The sequence below is a fragment of the Pelecanus crispus genome, chromosome 3 (assembly GCF_030463565.1).
Source record: "Pelecanus crispus isolate bPelCri1 chromosome 3, bPelCri1.pri, whole genome shotgun sequence".
Taxonomy (NCBI): Eukaryota; Metazoa; Chordata; class Aves; order Pelecaniformes; family Pelecanidae; genus Pelecanus; species Pelecanus crispus.
The window spans coordinates 61,592,912-61,613,427 of NC_134645.1; the positions used below are offsets into that span (position 1 = coordinate 61,592,912).

Sequence of the window (20,516 nt, forward strand, 5' to 3'; positions counted from 1 at the left end):
TGATTCAAAATTTCTCTTACAAACTCTGACATTCATGAAAAAAAGAGCTCCATATGTGAAGATATGTCTGTAACAAATTCAGGAAAAGCTCAATCAAAAATTTATTTCTATCCTTTTAGTTACAAATTAAGAGCTTTTATAATGGTTATAGCGAAGGAGGAATAGCAACTGAAAATGCAAATGAGAGAGGAAGATAAGGTAGAGTTAGTGAGGGACAGAGGAGAGAAATATGCTAAAGTTCAGTCAAAAATGTAAGTAGCTCTTTGAAAAGGCACTGAAAAATTAAGTAGAGACTGGCAGTGTGCATGGAGGATGACTTGCAGCTGTGCATTCAAAAAAAGTGTGGAGAGAGTTATTGCGAAGAAAACTTAGTGATATCCTCTTACCTGAAGCTACGAGTGGCTAATAACAGATCTACTTTCCTCTGCTCTCTGTGCCTACTGGAGAGAGAGCTGGAACACCAGCTCTCCCTCCTGACACCTGCATGTGGTTTCAAAATTAATGCTTGCATGTGGGATTTCTTTTTTCTGCTGAGAGGAAACAACAGGGAATTGCTCACTTGGATGGAGGATTGCTTAAGGGCATTTGCCAGTATGACACTTGTTTGATCTGTTGAGTCTGTATTTGGACTTGTCAGAAGTAGGAAAAAGGTAAGCATACCTATTTTACCTTCTCTTATGGAAAAAATGCACTAAATAGCAGATTAAAGACCTATTCAGTCTTGCTTTCCTCCCACAATTGCAAAGCTAGGTGTTCACATCCACACAGGAAGTGTGTCTTATCATTGCAAATCCCACATATAATTCATTGACATGTTGGAAAGCAAGTGAGATCTTATTTGCAAAATTGAAATTTCTGGTATGAGTTTCGGCAGTTGTGCAGAGCATTGGAGCCACAGAAAGCTTATGTTGCGCAGCAAGCTGTCGCTCATTCTGCTCCACAACACAATGAGAAATCTCCTAGCTTTGGTATGTTATGAGTAATAGTGCAAGTCATTGAATTAGACAAGGTGGCCTTGCCCCAGAATGAGCCAGTGTTTCTGTGCTAATACTGTTTTGACATTACTTCATTTGCATGCTTGCTTAATGTAGAACATTTAGTTATCAGAGATGTATTACAGCATTTATTCTGTAGTCTATTTCTTATTCTTGGATGATAGCTAGCTCCTTATGAGATCAGGGATGTACTGTACTCCTCTGCTTTTTTTTTTCTACTGCTGGAATTAAATAGGGTTGTTAAAAGGCTTTGTTACCTAAACTCTTTAGGTGGTAAATACATTTGTTTAAATGTTTATTACAGACCTACAGCAAACAGGATAAATATGGGGGGAGGGGAACCACTTAGTTTCAAATTCAGGCTCTGTGCTTTTGAGGTCAAGGCTTTGTGCATATATCTCTAAGTGTAAATCCTACCCCTCCTTCTCTGGTTTCTCCTTTATTCACTCTTCCCATTCCTTCACTGGAATAACTTACGCTTCTGGAATAAATATTCTGGAAAAGCAACTGCGTGGGAGTTTTATGGTCACTTTGAGGCCAATTTCAAAATAGTTTTTGCAAAGCTTTTTCTTGTGCAGTGTGGTATTCCATCCATTTTAATAAGGAAAACTAGACCTGCTTCAATTTCACCTACCAGATCCTGGAAGATTGTTTCTAACTATAGTATTTCAGTAAGTTTTCCAAAGGAGTACAAAACCAACAGTTTTAACAGTAACTCTTGTAATACAAGGAATCCCATGTAAAGCCTCCACAATAATTTGAACAGAGTTGTCTCTTCACATTTTATTTGCTCTTAATTCCCACAGGAGAGGAAAGAACAAAAGAGGAACAGAGGCCTTGACCTTCCTGGTAAGCATAGTGTGCTTCTCTTAAATCATCTGTCAAGGGGGACTGGTTTGGGCAGTAGATTGCCAGGAGGTTGCACTGAGCTATGCAGTTCATGCAGTAACAATGTTACTCAGCTTGGAAGGGACCTCAAGAGCTCTCTAGTACAAGCTCAGTCTCGAAGCAGGGTCAGCTGTGAGCTCTGAGTGGGTTACTAAGGTCTTTATCCCATGGGACCTTGGAAAGGGATGGAGACTGTACAGCTTCTCTGGTTAACCTGCTACACTGCTTGGCCATCTTCATGATGGAAAAGGCTTTCCTTCAGTTGTGTCAGAACCTCCCCTGCTTTAATTAAAGACCCTTGCCTCTTGACCTCCTGCTGTGTACCTCTGTTAAAGTGTCTTATTCAGTTGTTTCAGAACGATCAAAAATGTTAAGGAGCCTTATTTAGCCATTATACTTTGCAGGTATTAGCTGCTACTGGGTGCCCTCCCTACCCCATGGCCATCTTTTTTTCAGTTTGAACAGACCCAGTCCTCTCATCCTCTCCTAACAGGGCATTTTCTCTGGCCTCCTGACCCTCTTGGTGGCCTGATACTGCAACAACAGTGATTGCTAGAAATGGGCTTTTTCTCTAAGACAGCCTGTTTTTTTTTTTTTTGGGGGGGGGGGGGGGGAAGCTACAAATTCTGTTTGTAACAAGACTTCATAATCTCTCTCGTGTTTCTGTAAGAATGGAACTGTAGGATTCCAGGTCTGCCTCAAATGCTGGGCTTAATTTATAAGTCACCTTGTTTGTCAAGTAAAGCACGCCTCAGTTTGACAGTCCCTGGCTCTGGGCTGTATCAGGAGCATTCACTGTCTATGAAAAGCCCTCGTTGCTCAGGTCTGAGGGGCGCTTGTGAAGGCAGGAGGGTACCGTCCATCTGCAGCATGGCCTGGAGTCTTGGCTGGAAAATAATGAAACGCAATCCAGATCGGAGCCTAATTCACACTGTCATAGCTCTGCTGTGTTGGTAGAGTACAAAGATGACGACCGAGCTCTGGAAAAACGGCAGCTAAAGACAAATCTAAGGTTTTGTCCTCAATGCTTCTGAGCTCCTTGAGGCTCTCCCTGATGAAGGTGAGTCACGTGGAGCCTTTGTGTTTGAGGGAACAAAAATCTATGCCCTGGAAGCAAGTCCTCCTGTCCGATACAGCCGCTGCTGCTGGCATTTCTCAGCTGAGTTGTTTGTGCTTCAGGGAGAGGCAGGCGCTCTGCGGGGCTGGCATGGCGGCAGGGGACGCGGGTAGCACGGCTCTTCGCAGGGGAAGCGCGCCCTGTCAGCAACTTAACCTGTCGATATGCCCTGGGTAATGAAACAGTAATGCCTTAACGCCTGGTGCTGGTTTCGGAGCCTTTTTGGTGTCAGATTGTCAAGTTATAATACTCATGTAGTAAGTGCACTGGGACTTGTGATTGGTTTGCATTACTGTCGGTGGTTTTCTTCTTTCCTCTTGATAAATAATATTCTTTGCTAATTGCTTGTGATTTTTATTACGATTTTTTTGCCTTTCTCTCTCCCGCCGATTCTTTTTCCCTGTTGTTTTCCTTCAGTCCTGCACGCTGCTCCTGGTTTCCCGGGCGGGCCTTGCTGGGAGGTGAGGCTCTGCGGGCCAGGTGTGAGGGGACAAACGGCCGCCGGCCATCCGGCCTTCAGCGGGAAGTGGCCAGAACCGTGTCCCCACAACTCCTGGATCTGCGCCGCGGCGACGAAACACCGCGGCGTTTTAACACCTCGTTCCCGCAACCCTTCGCCTTACGCCGGCCCGGGGGCGCTGGGCCGGGGCGGGCGCGGAGGAGGAGGAGGAGGGGGAGGGAGGAAGGCGGGCGGGCCGGGCCGCCATCCCGGCAGCGCCTCTGTGGCGCGGCGCGGCCCGGCGGGCGGGCGCTGCCCGGCAGGCGGCGCTGTAGCCGCCTGCGCCGCTCTCGGCTCCTCTCGGAGCTGCGCTGCGAGGAGCCCCCGTGTGTCCGCCATATTGGCGCCCGCGCCGCAGCCGCCGCGCGTTGTTCCTCCATCTCCTGCCGGCGCGGCCGAGCGGGGGAGGGGACGTCGGCGCCGCCGGGCGGGAAGCGGGGCGAGGAGGCCGAGCGCTGCCGGGAGGAGACGGAAACGAGCGGGGCCCGCGTCCCTCCGCGCCCGCCCCCTGCGCCACCCGCCATGGGCAGGAGGCCCGGCGGCCCCTGAGCGAGGCGCACACGCACACACAGACCGAGACTAGCCCCCCTCCCGGCCGCGGCCCGGCCCGGCCGCCATCAGCGGAGAGAAGCCGCCCGGCTCCCGCCTCCGCCGCGACATGGAGGCCGTGAAAGCCTTTAACAGCGAGGTGTGTAACCCCCTCCCCGCTCCTTCCCCTCGGGGTCGGCGAGCGGGCGGGGCCCCGGGGCCCGGCGCCTTCCCTGCCCCCTCCCGCTGCGCGCGCCTCGCCGCGGGGAGGGGGCGGGAACCGGGGGGGGCTCGGCGCGGCGGGGGGGGGAAGCGCTCCCGCAGGCAGCCCCGGGGCCCGCGGGCTTCCCCCCGTGTCGGGCGGGAGCGGGCCGTTGTCGCCGTCCCTGGGAAGCGGGGGGTGGGGGGGGGAGAGGGTAATGGAGCCCCGCCCCCCCCTTCCGCCGTGAGGCTGGGGGAGACCGAACGGAGAAGAATGGATCTGGCGGCGGGCTGAGGGGAGAGGAGGCAGCGGGAGGAGGCCGGGGTGGAGGAGGCCTCTTCCCTGCGCCTGGCGTGCGGTGATGCCCGGCCAACTTCACGCAGCGGCCGGAGGGGGCTGCGCGGGGCGGCGGGGGAGTCCCCGGGCTCGCCAGGCGCGGGGTCTGCGCTCTTCCCCGCGTCCCGCACCTCTTCTGCCACCCGCGTCCTCTTCGCTGCCTAACTGCGCGCCCGCACCCCGCCAGTGCGCACTTTAACACCTCGTGGTGGTATTTTTTAAATCTGGGGATGGGAATACAAAGGCCCGGAGGCTTGTCTCCGTGCTTGAGAATAGTGTACTCGCTGTGGTCAGGATGGAAGCAGACATTCCCTGCGTGCTGCACAGAGCTCAGGTACTGCACCAAAGCACTGTGCTGGCAGCGGGCTACGGCACCCACAAACACACGCTCGCAGGCTCAGGTATTGATATGGCATCTGCATTCTCCTTTGTGCCGGTAGTTAATGTTTATTTTATTGCAAGATAGTTCTTGCAGCAACTCCGCTTTGTTCCTTTTCGTTGCTAGAGTTTGTATCATTTGTATTTTGAAGTTAATGTGACAGCAAGGGAAATAAATACGTATTTTCTTTAGAGGAAAGTCTTAAAAAAAAAAAAAGTCTTAAAAGTCTTAAAAAAAATACGTCTTAAAAACCCTAGTTATTTACGTATATTAACCGTAGAAAGTATCAGTTCTGGTTACAATATATACTTCTACAGACTGCTCACCTATTGGATCTCAGTGTTGCCCTCTCCCTACCCTCAGTGGGGATGTAGTACCATGTTAATGATTTTAAGTAATACAGTGCTGGTTTGGGTTTTTAAAATGTTAGTTTGATTTGTAGTGGAACAGTGTGCCAACTATGTTGTTTCTACAAGCCACGATAAGATAGGTTTTTAAAATGGGCAGGTGCTTTCTAATAACTCAGGAGCAGTTTAACAGCCATAACTGATGTGCAATGCTAGGTGTTGCACTTTTACGCAATTTGAATTCTTAAGTGGAAGAAATCACACTGTGGCCACTAGAAAAAAAAAATACTAGAAACTCCCTTTCCCCCTATTTTATTTTTTGACTGGCTATGTGCTGTATTGTTAAGTGGGGAAAAGGAAGAGGCTAGTCACAAGAACAGAAGAACATAAGTAGATTAGAACCTTTTTCTCCTATATATCTGCTGGTGGGAGCAAAAGTCTTCACTTTCATATTGGAAAAACAACTTCTGGCTGACTTGCTGAGCACTCAGGTATAAGTACTGTTAAAATGATTAACTGAAGACTTAAGGCGAGAACTGTATTGAAGAGGAGAGCTTTAGAATATGCCTTAAATCTTCTAAATGCTTGAAAAACAATAAACTTTGGGTTGTCGGAAAAGAAAATGCAGAAGATCAGGCAATGACATTTTAACCAACTTATCTCCTATGATATAAATAGACAGCATCTATGAATAGACTTGTTTTTATGACTCTCTCAGTTTTGTTTTAACCGGTGTCTCTGTATTTGAATACTGGGCTACACTGATAGGAAGGTTTTAAAGATGCTATGACTAAGTCTCTGAGCCTGGAAGTAAATCTACGTTTGCTATGTTTAGGGAATCCCGAGTGTTGTTGCTAGCCACTCTTAACACCTCTGTACCCAATGCAGAACTTCACTTTAACTTAACTTTCCATCATTGCCTCTGGTCTAACTGACCTATACACATTGTGCATTTTAGAGCTGTGAAATGATTAATAAATATTTGAAGTAGCTGAAGTGTATGAATACCTAGATTGTAGTTTGCGCTGTACCTAAATGCTTTTGATTAACTTACAAAATATTTGTATTTCACGTCTAAAAATCCTTTTCTTTGTTTACATTATGTTTTAAGGTCATGTTATGCTCCAGAAATTATGTCAGAGTTATGTTCTAGAGATTTTTGGCTTAAAACAGATGTAAATTAAATTTAGCAGCAGATGGGATAGACTAAATTGTAGAAAAATTTTTACCATACTTTCTCTTGTACAGTTTGCATTTAGTTAATAATTCTGCAACAGTTAATGTAACTTACCAGTGAAATCCAGATGACATATTAGAAAGAACATTCTAAATACATGTAAACACTTAAGTCTGCAGGTTGGGTACTTCTGGGGTTGGGCTTTTTTCTTTTTGTTTATTTGTTTTTTAAAGGAAGGAGTTGTGTTTGGATTCTGCAATGAAACTAAAATAAAGGCAGCTCTCCATCTAGCTAGTACAGCTGACTCCAAATGCATGTGTGAGCTGAGCAATATCCTGTATTATAGCTATTCTATATGACAGTCAGAATTGATGTGATTAACATAGGCTTGTCATTAATTTGATTAGAAAGAAATATCTGAAGTTTATTTGAACTCTGACTACTGGAAATAATGCTGGGTATTGCAGAAAGCTGTTCCATGTCTGGCAATGATATGCGGCATTGTCAGCGCTGTACCTAATAGTATATATAAAATCAGCCCTAAGATTTAAAGTCTTGGGAAAGACAAATTTAAAGATGAGAAATGATCACACTCCTAAATAAAACATGCTCATGTAATGGTTTTCATGTAATGGTTGATGCTTTACTATTTGATTAAAACTGCTTGGCAACTGAAAAATACAATATTATACAACTGGCGTAGTATACCGTTCAGGTAATTGGCAATGTTTTATACCACACAGTTTATCATTTGCTACAGTTGACATCATGAAGGCTAACCATTGCAGAATCATTTTCCTCCAGGTCTCAGCTCAGGCCCTGAGTTTTTTGTGAAAAGCACAACATCAAAGTGAAGAACAGGTCTTGACAGAAGAAAATGACTGAAATGTTTCAAATTCTTTATATGGTCTATAAAATGTATTTTGTTAAAAAGGAATTGAAATGGACTAGAGGGAAGCACGTGTAGCATCACAGTTCCAGCACTCAGGTGGTAATGTTTTAATTGCAGGCTTACATAATTAAAACTCAGTATTTGTTATATAGTAAAGTCTTGCTGTCAGCTTCAAATCTAGCCATTCTCACATTGGTTTCAGGTATTGTACCTGAAGCTGGTTTTGGGTGCTATACTCCCCAGAGTTTTCTTGCAATGCAATACTTGTCCTTTTTGCAGTGGCAAGCTTTATAATTCCAAATTATTTTTCACTTTATGATGTGAAAAATATATGCAGACAAGTGTGAAAGGAAAACAATGGGTGCTTTAATTCTGAAACACATTTAATTCTTTTTTAACTGATTTCAATATGAATCTGTAGAATAAATTTAATTAGTTTTACAGACGTGTAAATAGTCATAGGACTAGAATTTATTTTAGGGGATATGGAGGTTGCTAGTTTTAAATACAACATAAACTGGATATTTGAAGTAATACTTTGTTTAGCCATGTGAACTGCATCTTTAAGTATTGAATAACAGGAATCTTGAAAGGACATTTATTTAAGTTTTAAAGGGCAAATTCATGTTAGATGTTTATTTCTTTAAAAACTGCAATAGTAATTCACTGGTCTAGTTGAATTAAACATAGCATTTTATTCATTTCAAGTTTCTCAATATCTTTAGTCACATACAGGCACACCTCTCTTCATGTATGAACTTTGTTAAGTCTTGCTGTCTATGGTGCTGCCCTTACTGGGTTCTTTTGCATGCTCTTTATTTAAAAACAAAACAAAAATATCTCATGCATAAGCTGTGCACACTTTGGTCAAATCATTGAAAATTACTTGTACTTTATAAGTTGCTGAGACTGGCACCTGCAGTTTTGAACTACAGCCATTTAGAAGGTTAGCAATGGTAAAACCTGCTTAGGGCAGTTTGATAGCTTAAAAAAATCCGAAAACATGCCTAGTTGTAGAATTTACATTGTTGAATCTAGCAAACAATAGTTGTTAGCATCCAGTGCTACAAATTTGAGCTGAAGTGTGGTGGAAAAATTACAGTTTTTGTATTTGTCAGGCAACACAATATATTATGATACTGGAGAGGCAATTGTGAAAAGGACAATCGTATTTTTAAAAAAAGAGAGAAAAGAATAAGGCAAAGCTTCTCCCTTGAAGCCCAGGAATGAGAAACTCATGTGTCTCCCGATTCCTTTGAGAAATGCTGTGTTCATTTGAGTATGTTTTGTATAAAAAGTTTAATTCCTCTTCTCTGTACGATTGGGTGCTGATCTTTTAATATACAAGGGAATTGAATGGACAACTCGGTGTCATCATGGAGATGTGGAATATGCTCCATTTTAAAGTGTTTCAAGATGAGGATGCACATAAAGTGCTGAAAGATTAAGGTCGTGATTATGATTTGCTGGAAGAGTGATGGGGGTTCCTATGCCTTTTCTCTTGTTAATCTAAATGTCTTCTAAGGTGTGAGAGTCACAATTAAAACTTCTACAGCATTGCTAGGCTGGGGTTCAGCTACTAGTAACAATGAAAATTGTTGTCCTCCTCACATAGTTCATCATAAAGCGGAGTCACAGTGAGCTTTTGGTGTGCAGAATGGTTGTGAGAGCCATGTAAGATGATAAGAAGCGATACATAAAGCGATCATTGCTACTTTTGGGTTAACTGGTTCTTCTGAAATTTGTTGGTGGTAGGGACATAACAGTCACTGAACACTTGCTGGCAATGCTGTTGTCTGTATACTCTATTTGCACTTCATTGTCTGTTGGTCACCTTTATCTTGATGTTTCTTTAGAAGGTATGTTTTAAGTGGCAGGGAGGAACAGTTCAGTCGACCACAATTTCAGAAATGTGACCTTTGGAAATAACCCACATTTTAATTACTGAGCATTGGAGTATAGGTGCACAAAAGTACAGAAGTGTAAAGTAAATATTCTCTTTTAGGCTACTTTATTTAAATGGCATATTCTAAGTCACTGAGGCAGCTTTTTCACGAAAGAATGCCAGTTGGTGCTAAAAAAAGCTAAATGGTATGCCTCATGAAGATGCTAAATAGAGATTGATCCTGAATAGCTGGGGAGAGGGGAAAAAAGGATGCTTTTTGCAATGAGGAGCCAGGGCTTTGATTAGTGCAAGTAGTGATACTAGCAGTTACATGAGGAACGGTGAAAGGGCATGTAAGCTACTTCCTGGCAAGATATTTTTATTAGATTCTGCTGCACGTTTCACGTTGGCTGAAGCACCTGAAACATCTGCAGAGCTTTTTTCCTAGCTGCTGAGAAAATGGGAAAACTTGTATCTGTTTCCTCTTCTCTCTCACTACTATTTTGCAAGTCATAAAAAAAAGTGCAACCTTCTTTCACATCCTCTGCTGTTTTAAAGGATTCTGCAACTATGATACCTTTAAAGCTTTCTTTTTTGTTTATCTGCTACCGCATTTATGGTCTGATACTCATAAATTTTGCTGTAGCAAATTGAGATGAAAGGTTTTAGTTTACCTCTGTTCTTATTTTTCAGAAGAAAAAGTTAACTCTGTGATTATTTGAGGGTGCATGTGGACACATGTACATCTGAAAAGTTGTCTCTGTTTTTCGTTCTTAACTTCTGGGGTGGATGTGATAAAGGTCTTCAGTTTTATTTTGCTTTATAATCCCATAGTGGTCCTCAGAGAAAAAACACTGAATCTTTACAAACTATGAATTCCCTTAAGATACAGCAAAATATGTAAGAATTTGTTAATTTCCCTTTTGCTGTCAGGAACATGGAGACCAGTATCAGTGAAATGTAAATATTTCACTCTGTTGCCAGCAAGAGTTGAACTTTGCTGGCTTTCAACTATTTGTTTGTTGTTAAAAGGGCATAGGGAAAGCAAGCCCTTTTCTCTTCAAGATACAGTAAATATTAAATTGATGTTCACCTGATTAAATGGCTCCATGTGTGCTGAATAAATATTTACAGTTTTAATATCACATTTTCAAAGACTGATCTGACCTTAGACTTTTGCCAGCCACAGAATCTTGACTTCTGGCCGTGTAAAGATGTGATCATGCAAGGCTGTGTTAAAGGCCCAAAATGTTAGGGGGTTTCTTGTGCATCTCTCTCTCAAGGACCTCATTTCTTTCATGAAGTGGTATAGGATTGACATTGATTATTTTTCTGCGTTCGATACATGCAGTTCAGATTTCTTCTTAAACTGTGGTCTAGATTAGATCCCTATGAACCTGGGAGGGTAATGTAGATCTCTGGATTCTGCTAACACTATTGAGTTGTAACTGCATAGTTAGAAGTATCGATCCTGCTTGCAACTCATTTAGAGGGCAGTGAATCATTTTGTAGTTTAAAACATGCACTTCTGAACTCTCATGACTTCAGATCCTTTGATTTTCACCTACTTGCTAAGACCATGCCTGGGGCTACAGTCTTTGGCAGACTACTTGAAATTATCTTAACAAGTCTTATTTGAGTTTGCCATCAGCAGTCTGTTTTCCCGTGGCAGTTGTGAAAGTGGCATCTAGTAATCCAAGTGGCTTTTTTAAAGAAAAAAAAAATCCAGAACAAAAGTATTTGCTGAAGCAGGTCTTAAAATACAGTCTAGACACTTGATTACTTTCATGAGGATTTTTTTCACTTAGGAAAAGGCCCACTTTTTTTCTTGTCTGTAAAATTGGTCCATCATTCTGTCTTCAGACAGGTACCAAGAAATTTATCCCGAGTGGCTGATTCAGCCTTGGTTAGATCCCGTGTTCCTGGCCTCAGCAACCACTGGTGTAACTCCATTGTGAGGCCTGGGACAGTGGTACGTAACTGTCTGTTCACGTGTGTATCCAGAGTTCAGCCAGCTTGGCTTTGAACTAAATAAACAGTATTAGTCCTTGTTCCTGTATCAGAACTGTTCATGAATTGCATGTGCATTTGTTTCCTTCCATTTCTTCACTTCTTTGGAGCTACTTTTCTGCAGTATTTCTCTGGGAGCACTGACAGCAGCAGCAGTCAGCTGGGTAACCTTAACCTTATTCAGCAGCTGCTTCTACACTGTAGGGTATGTCTTCTTTAAGAGAAAAAGAGGATCTTCAGGTACTGCTGTACTAGTTCTTGTCTTCACCTGTCCTTGCCAGTTGTACTGACCAAAGATGACATTTTTTTAAAATAGAATTTTAAAAGGAATTGTTAAAATTTGGAGGAAGTAAGAGGAAATGAGTGCATTGCCACCATGACCCTCTGTCAGATTTGTCCGCCCCGTAAATGTGTATTTCTTGTAATAGCCTTCTCTTTGTGCTGTAATGCTTTTGGCAAGTGAGCTACCATTCGTACAAAAATGGCAACTATGGATATACAACAATTTATTGTTTTCTTTCCACTTTTTTCAAGAGTTTGCCTACAGAGCTTACCTGGTTTTACTGGGTACAGTTTTTGATTGTAAGAGAATTTTTTTTTTTTTTAATGTTCCAAATGAGTAATACTGGATTGCTGTCTTTTCTCCTAGCTTTGTCATTACAGAAGCAGGTAGCTGATGGGCATTTTTCTGGTGCTTTGACATTCAGGAATACAATGCATGTGTTTAATATAATAAAATACATATGTGGGAAGTAAGGCTTGGCACCTTTGTTAGTGTGTTTGCTGTTGATGGTTTTTGAGGGTTGGCAGAGAGTGCTCTGGTTCCCAGTCACAATAAGGGCACAGAAGAAGATGTTTAAAAGCGGCGGGGCGGAGCTGAGATCCAGGAGGCAGTAGTAGCAAGGAATGGTGGTTTGGGTGGATGGTGGCTGAGCAGTAAGAGAGTGTAGCGTAGCAACAACTGAGAGATTGAAGGCACCTGTTTTGGTAGCCTTGAGCTTGTTTATTGTGAAGTTCTGTCTATAAAATTAGTTTAGAAAGATTGGAGTAAATATTCTTCTATAAATACTGATGACAGCTGCACAAGGTGTTTTATGCAAGGCAGTGAACAGCTGTCTTACATGTTTGAATTGGAATTTATAATTGAAATAGCATGCATTTTGGGGAAAGATATTTCAGAAGATCCATCTTCTTGTGTTGTTTGGCCTAGGGTTCAATGTTTCCAAATATTCCTTTGGAGTTGAGCGATAAGGGTTTCCTTGATTTTTTTTGATTTTCTGGTTTTAGTATTTATTAGTTACTTTCAAAAACTGAAGTAGAATTAATTACATGCATCCTTTGCTTTCCATCCCTATTATTCTATAGCTCGTTTTTTTTCTTTAAAGAAGTACAAAACACTGCAAATTGAATGCTGCTCACTATAAAACTGCTGGTTTAGAAATCTTGGCCCCATGGCATGACTTTATGGAGCTCTCTTGACAGATAATTTAGAAATTAGTACAATAGATAAAAATATAATTCTAACATTTTGATATTGATGTGATTGCAGTTTTAAGTAAAGAGAAATAATTGTACTTACAAATGTCTTTGGATTTTCCAGAAGTTAATTCCAAAGAGGTTATAGTACATTAACTGGGTTGTTGGAAGCCTATGGGAAGACCTGATCAGACTGAAGTTTTTCAGAATACCGAATCTCCTACGCATATTAACAAAACAAGGCTGGTTCACATGAAAAGGAATAGGTTATTCTCTGAAACTGCTCTAAGTTACAGCTTCAGATAACATGTTGATCTTAATAGCCTGGGTACCAGATATGCAGTAGTAGCCACTGCTTTCTTAATTTTAAGAAATGTGAAGCGGAACACTTAACAGGAGAGGAGAAACATGTGTATAACAAATACATTGATTGGAGAAATCCAACACACTATAAACCATGATTTTAAAAAAAAATTAAATCATGAAGTTTCATTGTGAATGCAGGGGATTTGAAACCATATCTAAAGAGAAAACATTTTGAAATCAATAAGACAGGACAGCTTTTGCTGTGAGCCCTAAAAACAGTTGGCAGAGAAAATGTGTTGAGTCTTTGATTTTCATAACATTTAGAATATGTCCCTATATTTCATATCTCAGAATTGTAGAGGTGTGATTGTATTTAGACCTCTCTAAGGCATTTAACTCCATGCTGTGCCACACTTTACCAAACCAGTGCGTTGCAACAAGAACAAAGGACAGTTCTCCAGGGTGGGCAGCCCACAAGCTCACCTCTGGAAATCTGCAGAGACTGATGTTTTGCCTGAAGCTGATGGATTTTCCTGTTGGTGATCTAGAATTAGCTATAAAATCATGATAAATTGTTAATGATGGAAATTAGCCATACGGCAGGAGCAATGAGAATAATTGCAGAAAGTGAAATACCCCTGTTACATTCCTCCTTTATGTGATATTCTTTCAAAGGTCATCTGGACTTTTTGATCAGTCTTTCCTTTCTGCTGTTGGGAGTTTGGGCTTTGGTAAAGTGCTCAATCTTGCCTAGCTATTTTATGTGGTCCATTTAGTTTTTTCCTAAGCTTTTTGTTCCCGTGCAGTAAACATCGTAAGTTATTATGAAGGAAAAAAGGGGAGTTGTATGTTACCTCTTGTAAAGGACTAGGAGCAAATTAAGTATGTTCTAGGGGCTATTCTGAACTAAACATCTGTTTCTTAGTTGCATGCAATTCAGGAGACTAGAGCTGAATCCAGGTGGTTTCTTTAAATTCCAGTTTTATGTTTATAGTCTGTTTGTACAGACCAGGCTGTACCAACAGAACTTAGAAGCTTTCTTTGAAAGTAGTAATGAAGAGGGTTTAGAGCAAATTGTAAACAGGCTGTAATACACCTTTTGGCTCAAATATGTGAAAACTAAAATGGAATTTTGTCATTCCATCTCAAATTGTTCAGGTTCAGTAAATTTGAGTGTCATAATTGTGTTGCCTCAAAATGAAAGGGGTAGGAGAAGGACTGAGCAAAGGCAGTGATGATAACACCCGACTTCTTCATGCTCTGAACTGTGATGGGCTGGAGGGACTACCATATTACCTTTGCATCTTATTTCACTTAATTGCTTATACACTTAGTTAGGATGAATATTCAGATGTCCTCTTTAAACATAAACATACGTGAAGAGTGGTGTACAATACAACTGACGTGTAGAGAGTAAGCTTTTAATGAGTGTTCTCGGTTGCTTTTAAATATTTTATAAATCAATTAAGTGCAACAGTAAAAGGAAGACACACACTGGAATATCAAGCATATTGACTGTTATTTTATGTTTGTTAATTTAAACCACGTGTCATGCACTTTAAGTGTTTGAAAACAGTTTATTAAGATAGCTGCTGTTGAGTTGCAACCCTCTCCTGTGCTTTTTTTTTAATGTTGGATTTTGGCAACTCGTATTGTCTTGATTGGCTACTGGAAGAAAAGAACTTTCCAATTTTTTCCCTCCAAACTGAAATACTTTATGCAGAATTGAGCATCTGCCATTCTGGTCATCCTACATACACATCTTTGGTGTATATTTTAACATTTCTGTGCAGTGCAGGGAGCAACAAGGTGCTGATTGGGTTTAACTAACAGTTCTCACTGGTAGGCCCTAGTCAGCATCAAGGAAGAATCCTGTTCACTGAGAGATGGGCTCGTGTAATTTAAGTAACTTTTCCTAGAGATTAAATTTCAGGAGAGTGTGTAAAATGCAACATAATAGAAATTTGTTGATTCTATCCTTTTTTTAAAGCAATGACTGACAATACTCTTGTTGTTTGCAGTGTGGTGATATAAATATTTGGTAAGCAATTCAGTGACTATTTCTGTATATACAATTGGATTTGATTTATTTTAATGCTATTGAAATGTGAAAGAAATTAACCTAATTTGTTAAGGTAATATGTGTTAGGCTTGACTTCTGAGTATTTATTTTGTCTTTTGCACATGGAAATTGCAGACATTTATTGTTATATACAATATCTGGTTAGTGTTGTGTTCTGCTAGCAGCCAGAGAAAACTGTAAAAATGTTTCAGTAGAGATATGTGTGATTGATATCCCTGACACCGCTTCTGGTCATAATCTCATACTTAGAGATTGGTCTGAGTCCTACAGTATCAGTATCAAAATGTTTATTCCCTTAGTTGCTGTAACAGTGTAACAGATATTCATCTATCTGAATATCTCTTCCTTTGGATCATAGGAGACCAGGGGTGTTCATAGCTTTCAAGCCTTGTAGTGGCAAAATTAGTCTTATATGAAAAATTATTTCCTAGCCACTCTTCTCTTGCCTTTGTAAGATGTGGCCAGAGGTATGAAAAAGGATATATTACTTATGAAGCTGTATTAATAAAGTTAATACTTTGTTCTGATTTTTACTCAGAATTTTGGTAGGAAAATGGCTGTCTGGCTTGCTTGCCTGTTGAATAAGAGTGGTGAAAGATCTTGGAATTAAGCACGGGACTTTGTAGAAGTGTAGTATGCTATTGCCTTCCACGGAGATGCAATAACTTGCTCTGTAAGCAGCTGACCATCCACAGAGGATGTGGTTCGTGTCCATGCTGCCTCATCTTCACTTGAGAAACTTTAGACCATAGCTTAACGTTGTGTACTATATTGCCTTGTAAATTAGAGCTGTTTACAATACAATTAACTTTTTACAGATATTTACAATAGAATTAACTTTTTAAGCACTTTTCGAATTACAGTTGTAATGATGAAAATACTGTTTGCATTACTGAACAATCAAAATTTGAAATATGCTGATGATCTCTCAGACTTTCAGTAATCCTTTTCCTGAAGACTACTTTTCTTAACAAAATTAAAGAAAAAATACAGATAAAAAATTCAATGCTTTATCTATAGCATCAGCCTGACCTTTTGCCTTTCCCCTGTTCCCAACGTGTAATTTATATAGCTTGTTAAATCTTTGAGCAAGCCCATGTTTTTTTCCCCAAAGTTTGGAAATAGGACGTAGTTTATTTAAAATTATGTTGGGGAAAGAGAGTATAAATAATGCTGTTAAGCCTAACTTTTATGTACACTGGGATATTGCCTTTTACGTAGTTTCTTAGCTCTCAACACCATTGATTTTTGCTGCACAAATCATGACATTGTTGTGTCACAAAATTGTGACTATAATTGGCTTTATTTGCCAGCCCAGTCCTTTCTTGGATATGACACTTAAATGTACATTTATGTAGTAAATCTGTGTAACTTGTTGCATTTGAAACCTGTTACTTCTGAAGGAGATGCTTGAGGAAATGAGCCTTTTTCTATTGTCCAACAAATGCATGGAAAATCCCAGTGAGGACAATTTCCCATCTATTTCCACATAATTGGTTGACTGCAGTGGAGAGGGTGGTATGGAAAAAATACTTGTTTTAGGATATGATACTAAAACCTGAGTCTTATGGCTTTTTTTTTTTCTAAAATGAACGTAAGAACATAAAAGATATCTCAATTGTAAGTGATTAGAAGTAGCAGAATTTAAATTTGTTTGAAACAATACACAGGTGAATATCATAAAATGAGGAAGAATTGGTGTGACTTTTATGAAAGTAAGTAACATGTCATGTATGTATGAGAGTTCTTTTGAGAGAATTAGCAAGCACATGGACAGGGAAGAACTGGGTGATGTTACTTGGATTTCCAAAAAAGTAGTTGAGAAGATCCATCCTCAAAAGTTTGAAAAGAACTTGAATTGCCATGGAGAATGCATCCTTACATTGACAGATGACCGCTAAAAGGGGAGATGGGGGACAAGTTAATGTATAGAAATAAATTGTCTTTTTTCGTAGTGGAATCTTAACGTGGGTTTGTGCTGGGAATCCTTGCATTTCAATGTATTCATAAGAGCTGTGGGAAGCGGGTAGAATAATGAGGCAAAAAAGTTTGTTGACAGTATTAAGTTATTCAGGATGTTCATACTGAAGGGCTAGCCATGAAGGATTGCGGAAGGACATTGCTTTACTGACTGTTAGATGGCACTCTGCAATTTCATCAAGTGAAATGTGGTAATGCAGGCTGGGGAGATAGTATGAAAAAGGCAACCCTTGTTTCATGTACTCAGTGATGGGCACTGAAATTATATCATTTGGTAATTAATACAGAACTTGCAACTGAAATCAAAATGCCTGTTCAAAGTTCAGTAGTCAAAATAGCAATCAGAATCCTGGAAAACAGGAAAGAAATAGAGATCACATTACATTACATTACTGCCATTACATCTTTATCTTATGCCATGTGCAGTCTAGTTAGCACCTCACAGGGCCATGCTGGCAGAACTGCATGTACAGAGAAGGACAGAAAGGACAGTCAAAGGAATGGAACAGGTCTGTATGAGAAATTACTAAATATTAATACTCTTTTTGGTCTAGAACAAAGATGACTGGAAAGTGATGAGATAGTGGTCTGTAGAAGCTAGGTAAACCCAGTGTCACTGATGAGCAGGGGTTCAAATCAAGAAAAAGGCGTTTCTTTGCACAGGTTTTGATTAAACTATGTGCCTTTGCCAAAAGATGTTGGGCACGCTAAAGATTTACATGTATTAAAAATAAACAAACTTTAATTCCCTGTGTGGAGGGAATTCAGAGATTTTATGAAAAAGATCAGTTGGTGCTGATCAGGAGTCACTGAGCTGTGTGTTGCTGGTGGCTAATATGTAGAGAAGGTATCACTAAAAGGGCAACTGTATATTACCTTATGTAAACATCAAGTATTGAATGCTGTTTCTATTAGTTTTCTCTGACCTAGTGGTATGCATAGTAAATAACACATTTTCTACCATGCCCTAGCTGAAAGAAAAGGAGGAGAGGTAAGGAGGAAAAAAAAGAAGAGAAAAAAAGAGGAGGTAAAAATAAATTATTACGAGAAGGTAGAAAGGTGTTAAGAATAAAAACAATTTAAAAAGAGGGAACCAGAGAGGGACCAGAGAAAGGCAGTCCCGATAGCAACCATCACTTCTTGGTGGGGTCCAAGTAGGAGCGGGTGCTCCTTGGTGATGCTCAGCCCAGAGGCATGATGAGACAGGAAGCTTGAAACAGTTGCGAGGTCTCTGCTGTCAAATCTTCCTGCTTTTCCTGGCACTTGAAATGGCCAAGCTGACTAGGGCTGGGTGAAGTTTGACAAGAACATCCCAAGACTTGGTGAGGCTTTGGATGTAAAGGGCAAATATAAAAGGGAGTATATATGCAATTTGAGGAGATTTGGAGGGCAAATAAAAAAGGGAGTGTATATGCAATTTCACGAGATTCTGGAGGAACTGGAAAAGGAACCTGGCGTATTTGATATTTATATGGTGAGAGGGTCTTCCTCTCACCATGGAATGGGCATGAGTCAGGATCCCACAAGAGTACCTGAGTCTCTGTGTCTCAAGTCCTCCACTGAGAATTTTCGAACTTAATGTTCCTGTTAAGCAATAGATTTGGTTAACAATATAAGCTACCACACTGGGTTTTTTCACCTTCCTATGGCAGTAAGTCATGCTACTGAATGTTTTGGTTTGATACAAGGCCAGAGAGTTGGAGGAGCGAAACACAGTTGGATAGGGAAATTTTTTGAGGTGTGATTTCAAGGTGAATTGGTTAACAGTTCCACCCTACTAAAGAGATATGGGGAAGAATTACTGATAGTTTTGGAGATGTGATGCAGGTTTGACACTCTGTGTGTCTCTGTTACATTTCTGTACAGTTGTGTTAGGATAAGAACTTAGAGCAAAATTTATTTTTACAATTCAGACAGTAACAAAACAGATTTAGAGATAGTCTTATAAAACCAGAACAAAAACCCATCTGTAAAACTTTGAACATTTTGAAGATTTTCAGTGCTATCTGTCTCAAGGTGGTAGATGATTACATGGCCATTTGGTTGGCATCTGATTCTTACTTTGCAAGATCATTACCCTGGGAATTGCTTTCATTGAGACATTAGGATTTGGTGATAAATGTATCTTTGTGGACTCACTTTTTCCCTGAAGTGCCATTCAGATTCAAGCCTTCCCTTTCAGGATTTCCTGTGATTTATATTCAGTGTTCAATCAAACATGCATACTTCTATCAAAGGTTTATTGATTGTCCCCCACCTAATTATCAAAATGGTGATTTGTGTAGGGCATGGCTGGATGGAATCACCATACAGCAAAGCAGTAAAACAACTTCCTCAGACAGAAATTCACAGCAAATTGATCTGGTGTTTTCTTTAGCTATAAATGGGTGGGGAAGATTAATGTTCATTTGTATTTTGCAGTTTCCGGTATTGTTTGCAATGTGTTTGGAGCTGAGCATGTTCAGTCATATAGAATACTTGAGATAGGCAGTTCAGAGTCTTGCCACAGCTTTCTAGAATAAACTGATAGAACATTAAATTTTCATTGACAGTGCAATCAAATGTGTACTACTATTAAGTGTGCTGAGTTGAAAAATCACTGGCACTTTTTACAGTAACTTGAAAGTATTCTCTTTACTTTTGCTATGCTTTCTCTCACAGAGGAAAATAAAATTACTCCCAAAAGGTCATATGGAAAGCCTACCTTTAATGTTCTTTCTAACTTGATTATTTAACACTTGGTTTTTTCAAAAACTGAGCCAACAGTTTGGAAATGGTTTCTCTTACCAGTACAGTCAGACTCCTCGTGACTTGTCTCTGATTGTGTTAGACTTCCCTCCCCGCCCCCCACATCAAATTCTGTAGAAGTTTAGTCTTTGTTCCTTCTTAACATTTGCGTTCTTTGGAATTCATTGGTTCTGTTTTCTTTAGTATCAGACATGCAGTTTCTTTCTGGCACTCAGTTAATTTTGTGTGATAATGCCATCTACCTTTAGAGAGGGAATGTCTCACCTTTTGTTTTCTGAGTGATGTGCCATAGTTAAGAATGGACAGTACAAAACAAAGCTTTGTATAATTTTATAATGGATTTGTATAGGTTTTTTATCAGGGTTTAACCTCTCATTTATTCAAGTCAGTTGGTCTTACTGAAGCAGCATTCTCCCAAATGTTCTATTTGTGTTGTGGTGACTTTGCTCAGGAGAGCCTTTATGTCAGAATGACTCCTGGGTGAATACACAGCTCTTTGCAGCAGTGCTCTTTGGGCAAGTATCAGGAGACTGTTTCTCCCCCTTAGATATTAAGATAGCTGGGAGATTAATATTTGTTTTGTTTAGATTAGCATATTCTTTTTAGTTGCTGGTGCAAAATCAGTTACTAAATGAATGGGAAAAATAAATTGATCCAACTGTATATGA

General features: G+C 40.4%; 1 protein-coding gene across 4 annotated transcripts in view; it reads left to right on the top strand.

Annotated features, from left to right (window-relative positions):
* The first annotated feature begins 4,141 nt into the window (after positions 1–4,141).
* The window catches only part of SCAF8 (SR-related CTD associated factor 8), a 104,184-nt gene continuing 87,809 nt past the window's right edge, over positions 4,142–20,516 (top strand). For all 4 annotated transcript variants that reach the window (XR_012830900.1, XM_075706729.1, XM_075706728.1 and 1 more), the window contains exon 1: positions 4,142–4,187. Coding sequence is in view for 3 of the 4 variants with exons in the window: in XM_075706729.1 (XP_075562844.1) it covers positions 4,158–4,187 (30 nt within the window). In the remaining variant the exon portion in view is untranslated. The remainder of the gene's footprint in view (positions 4,188–20,516) is intronic.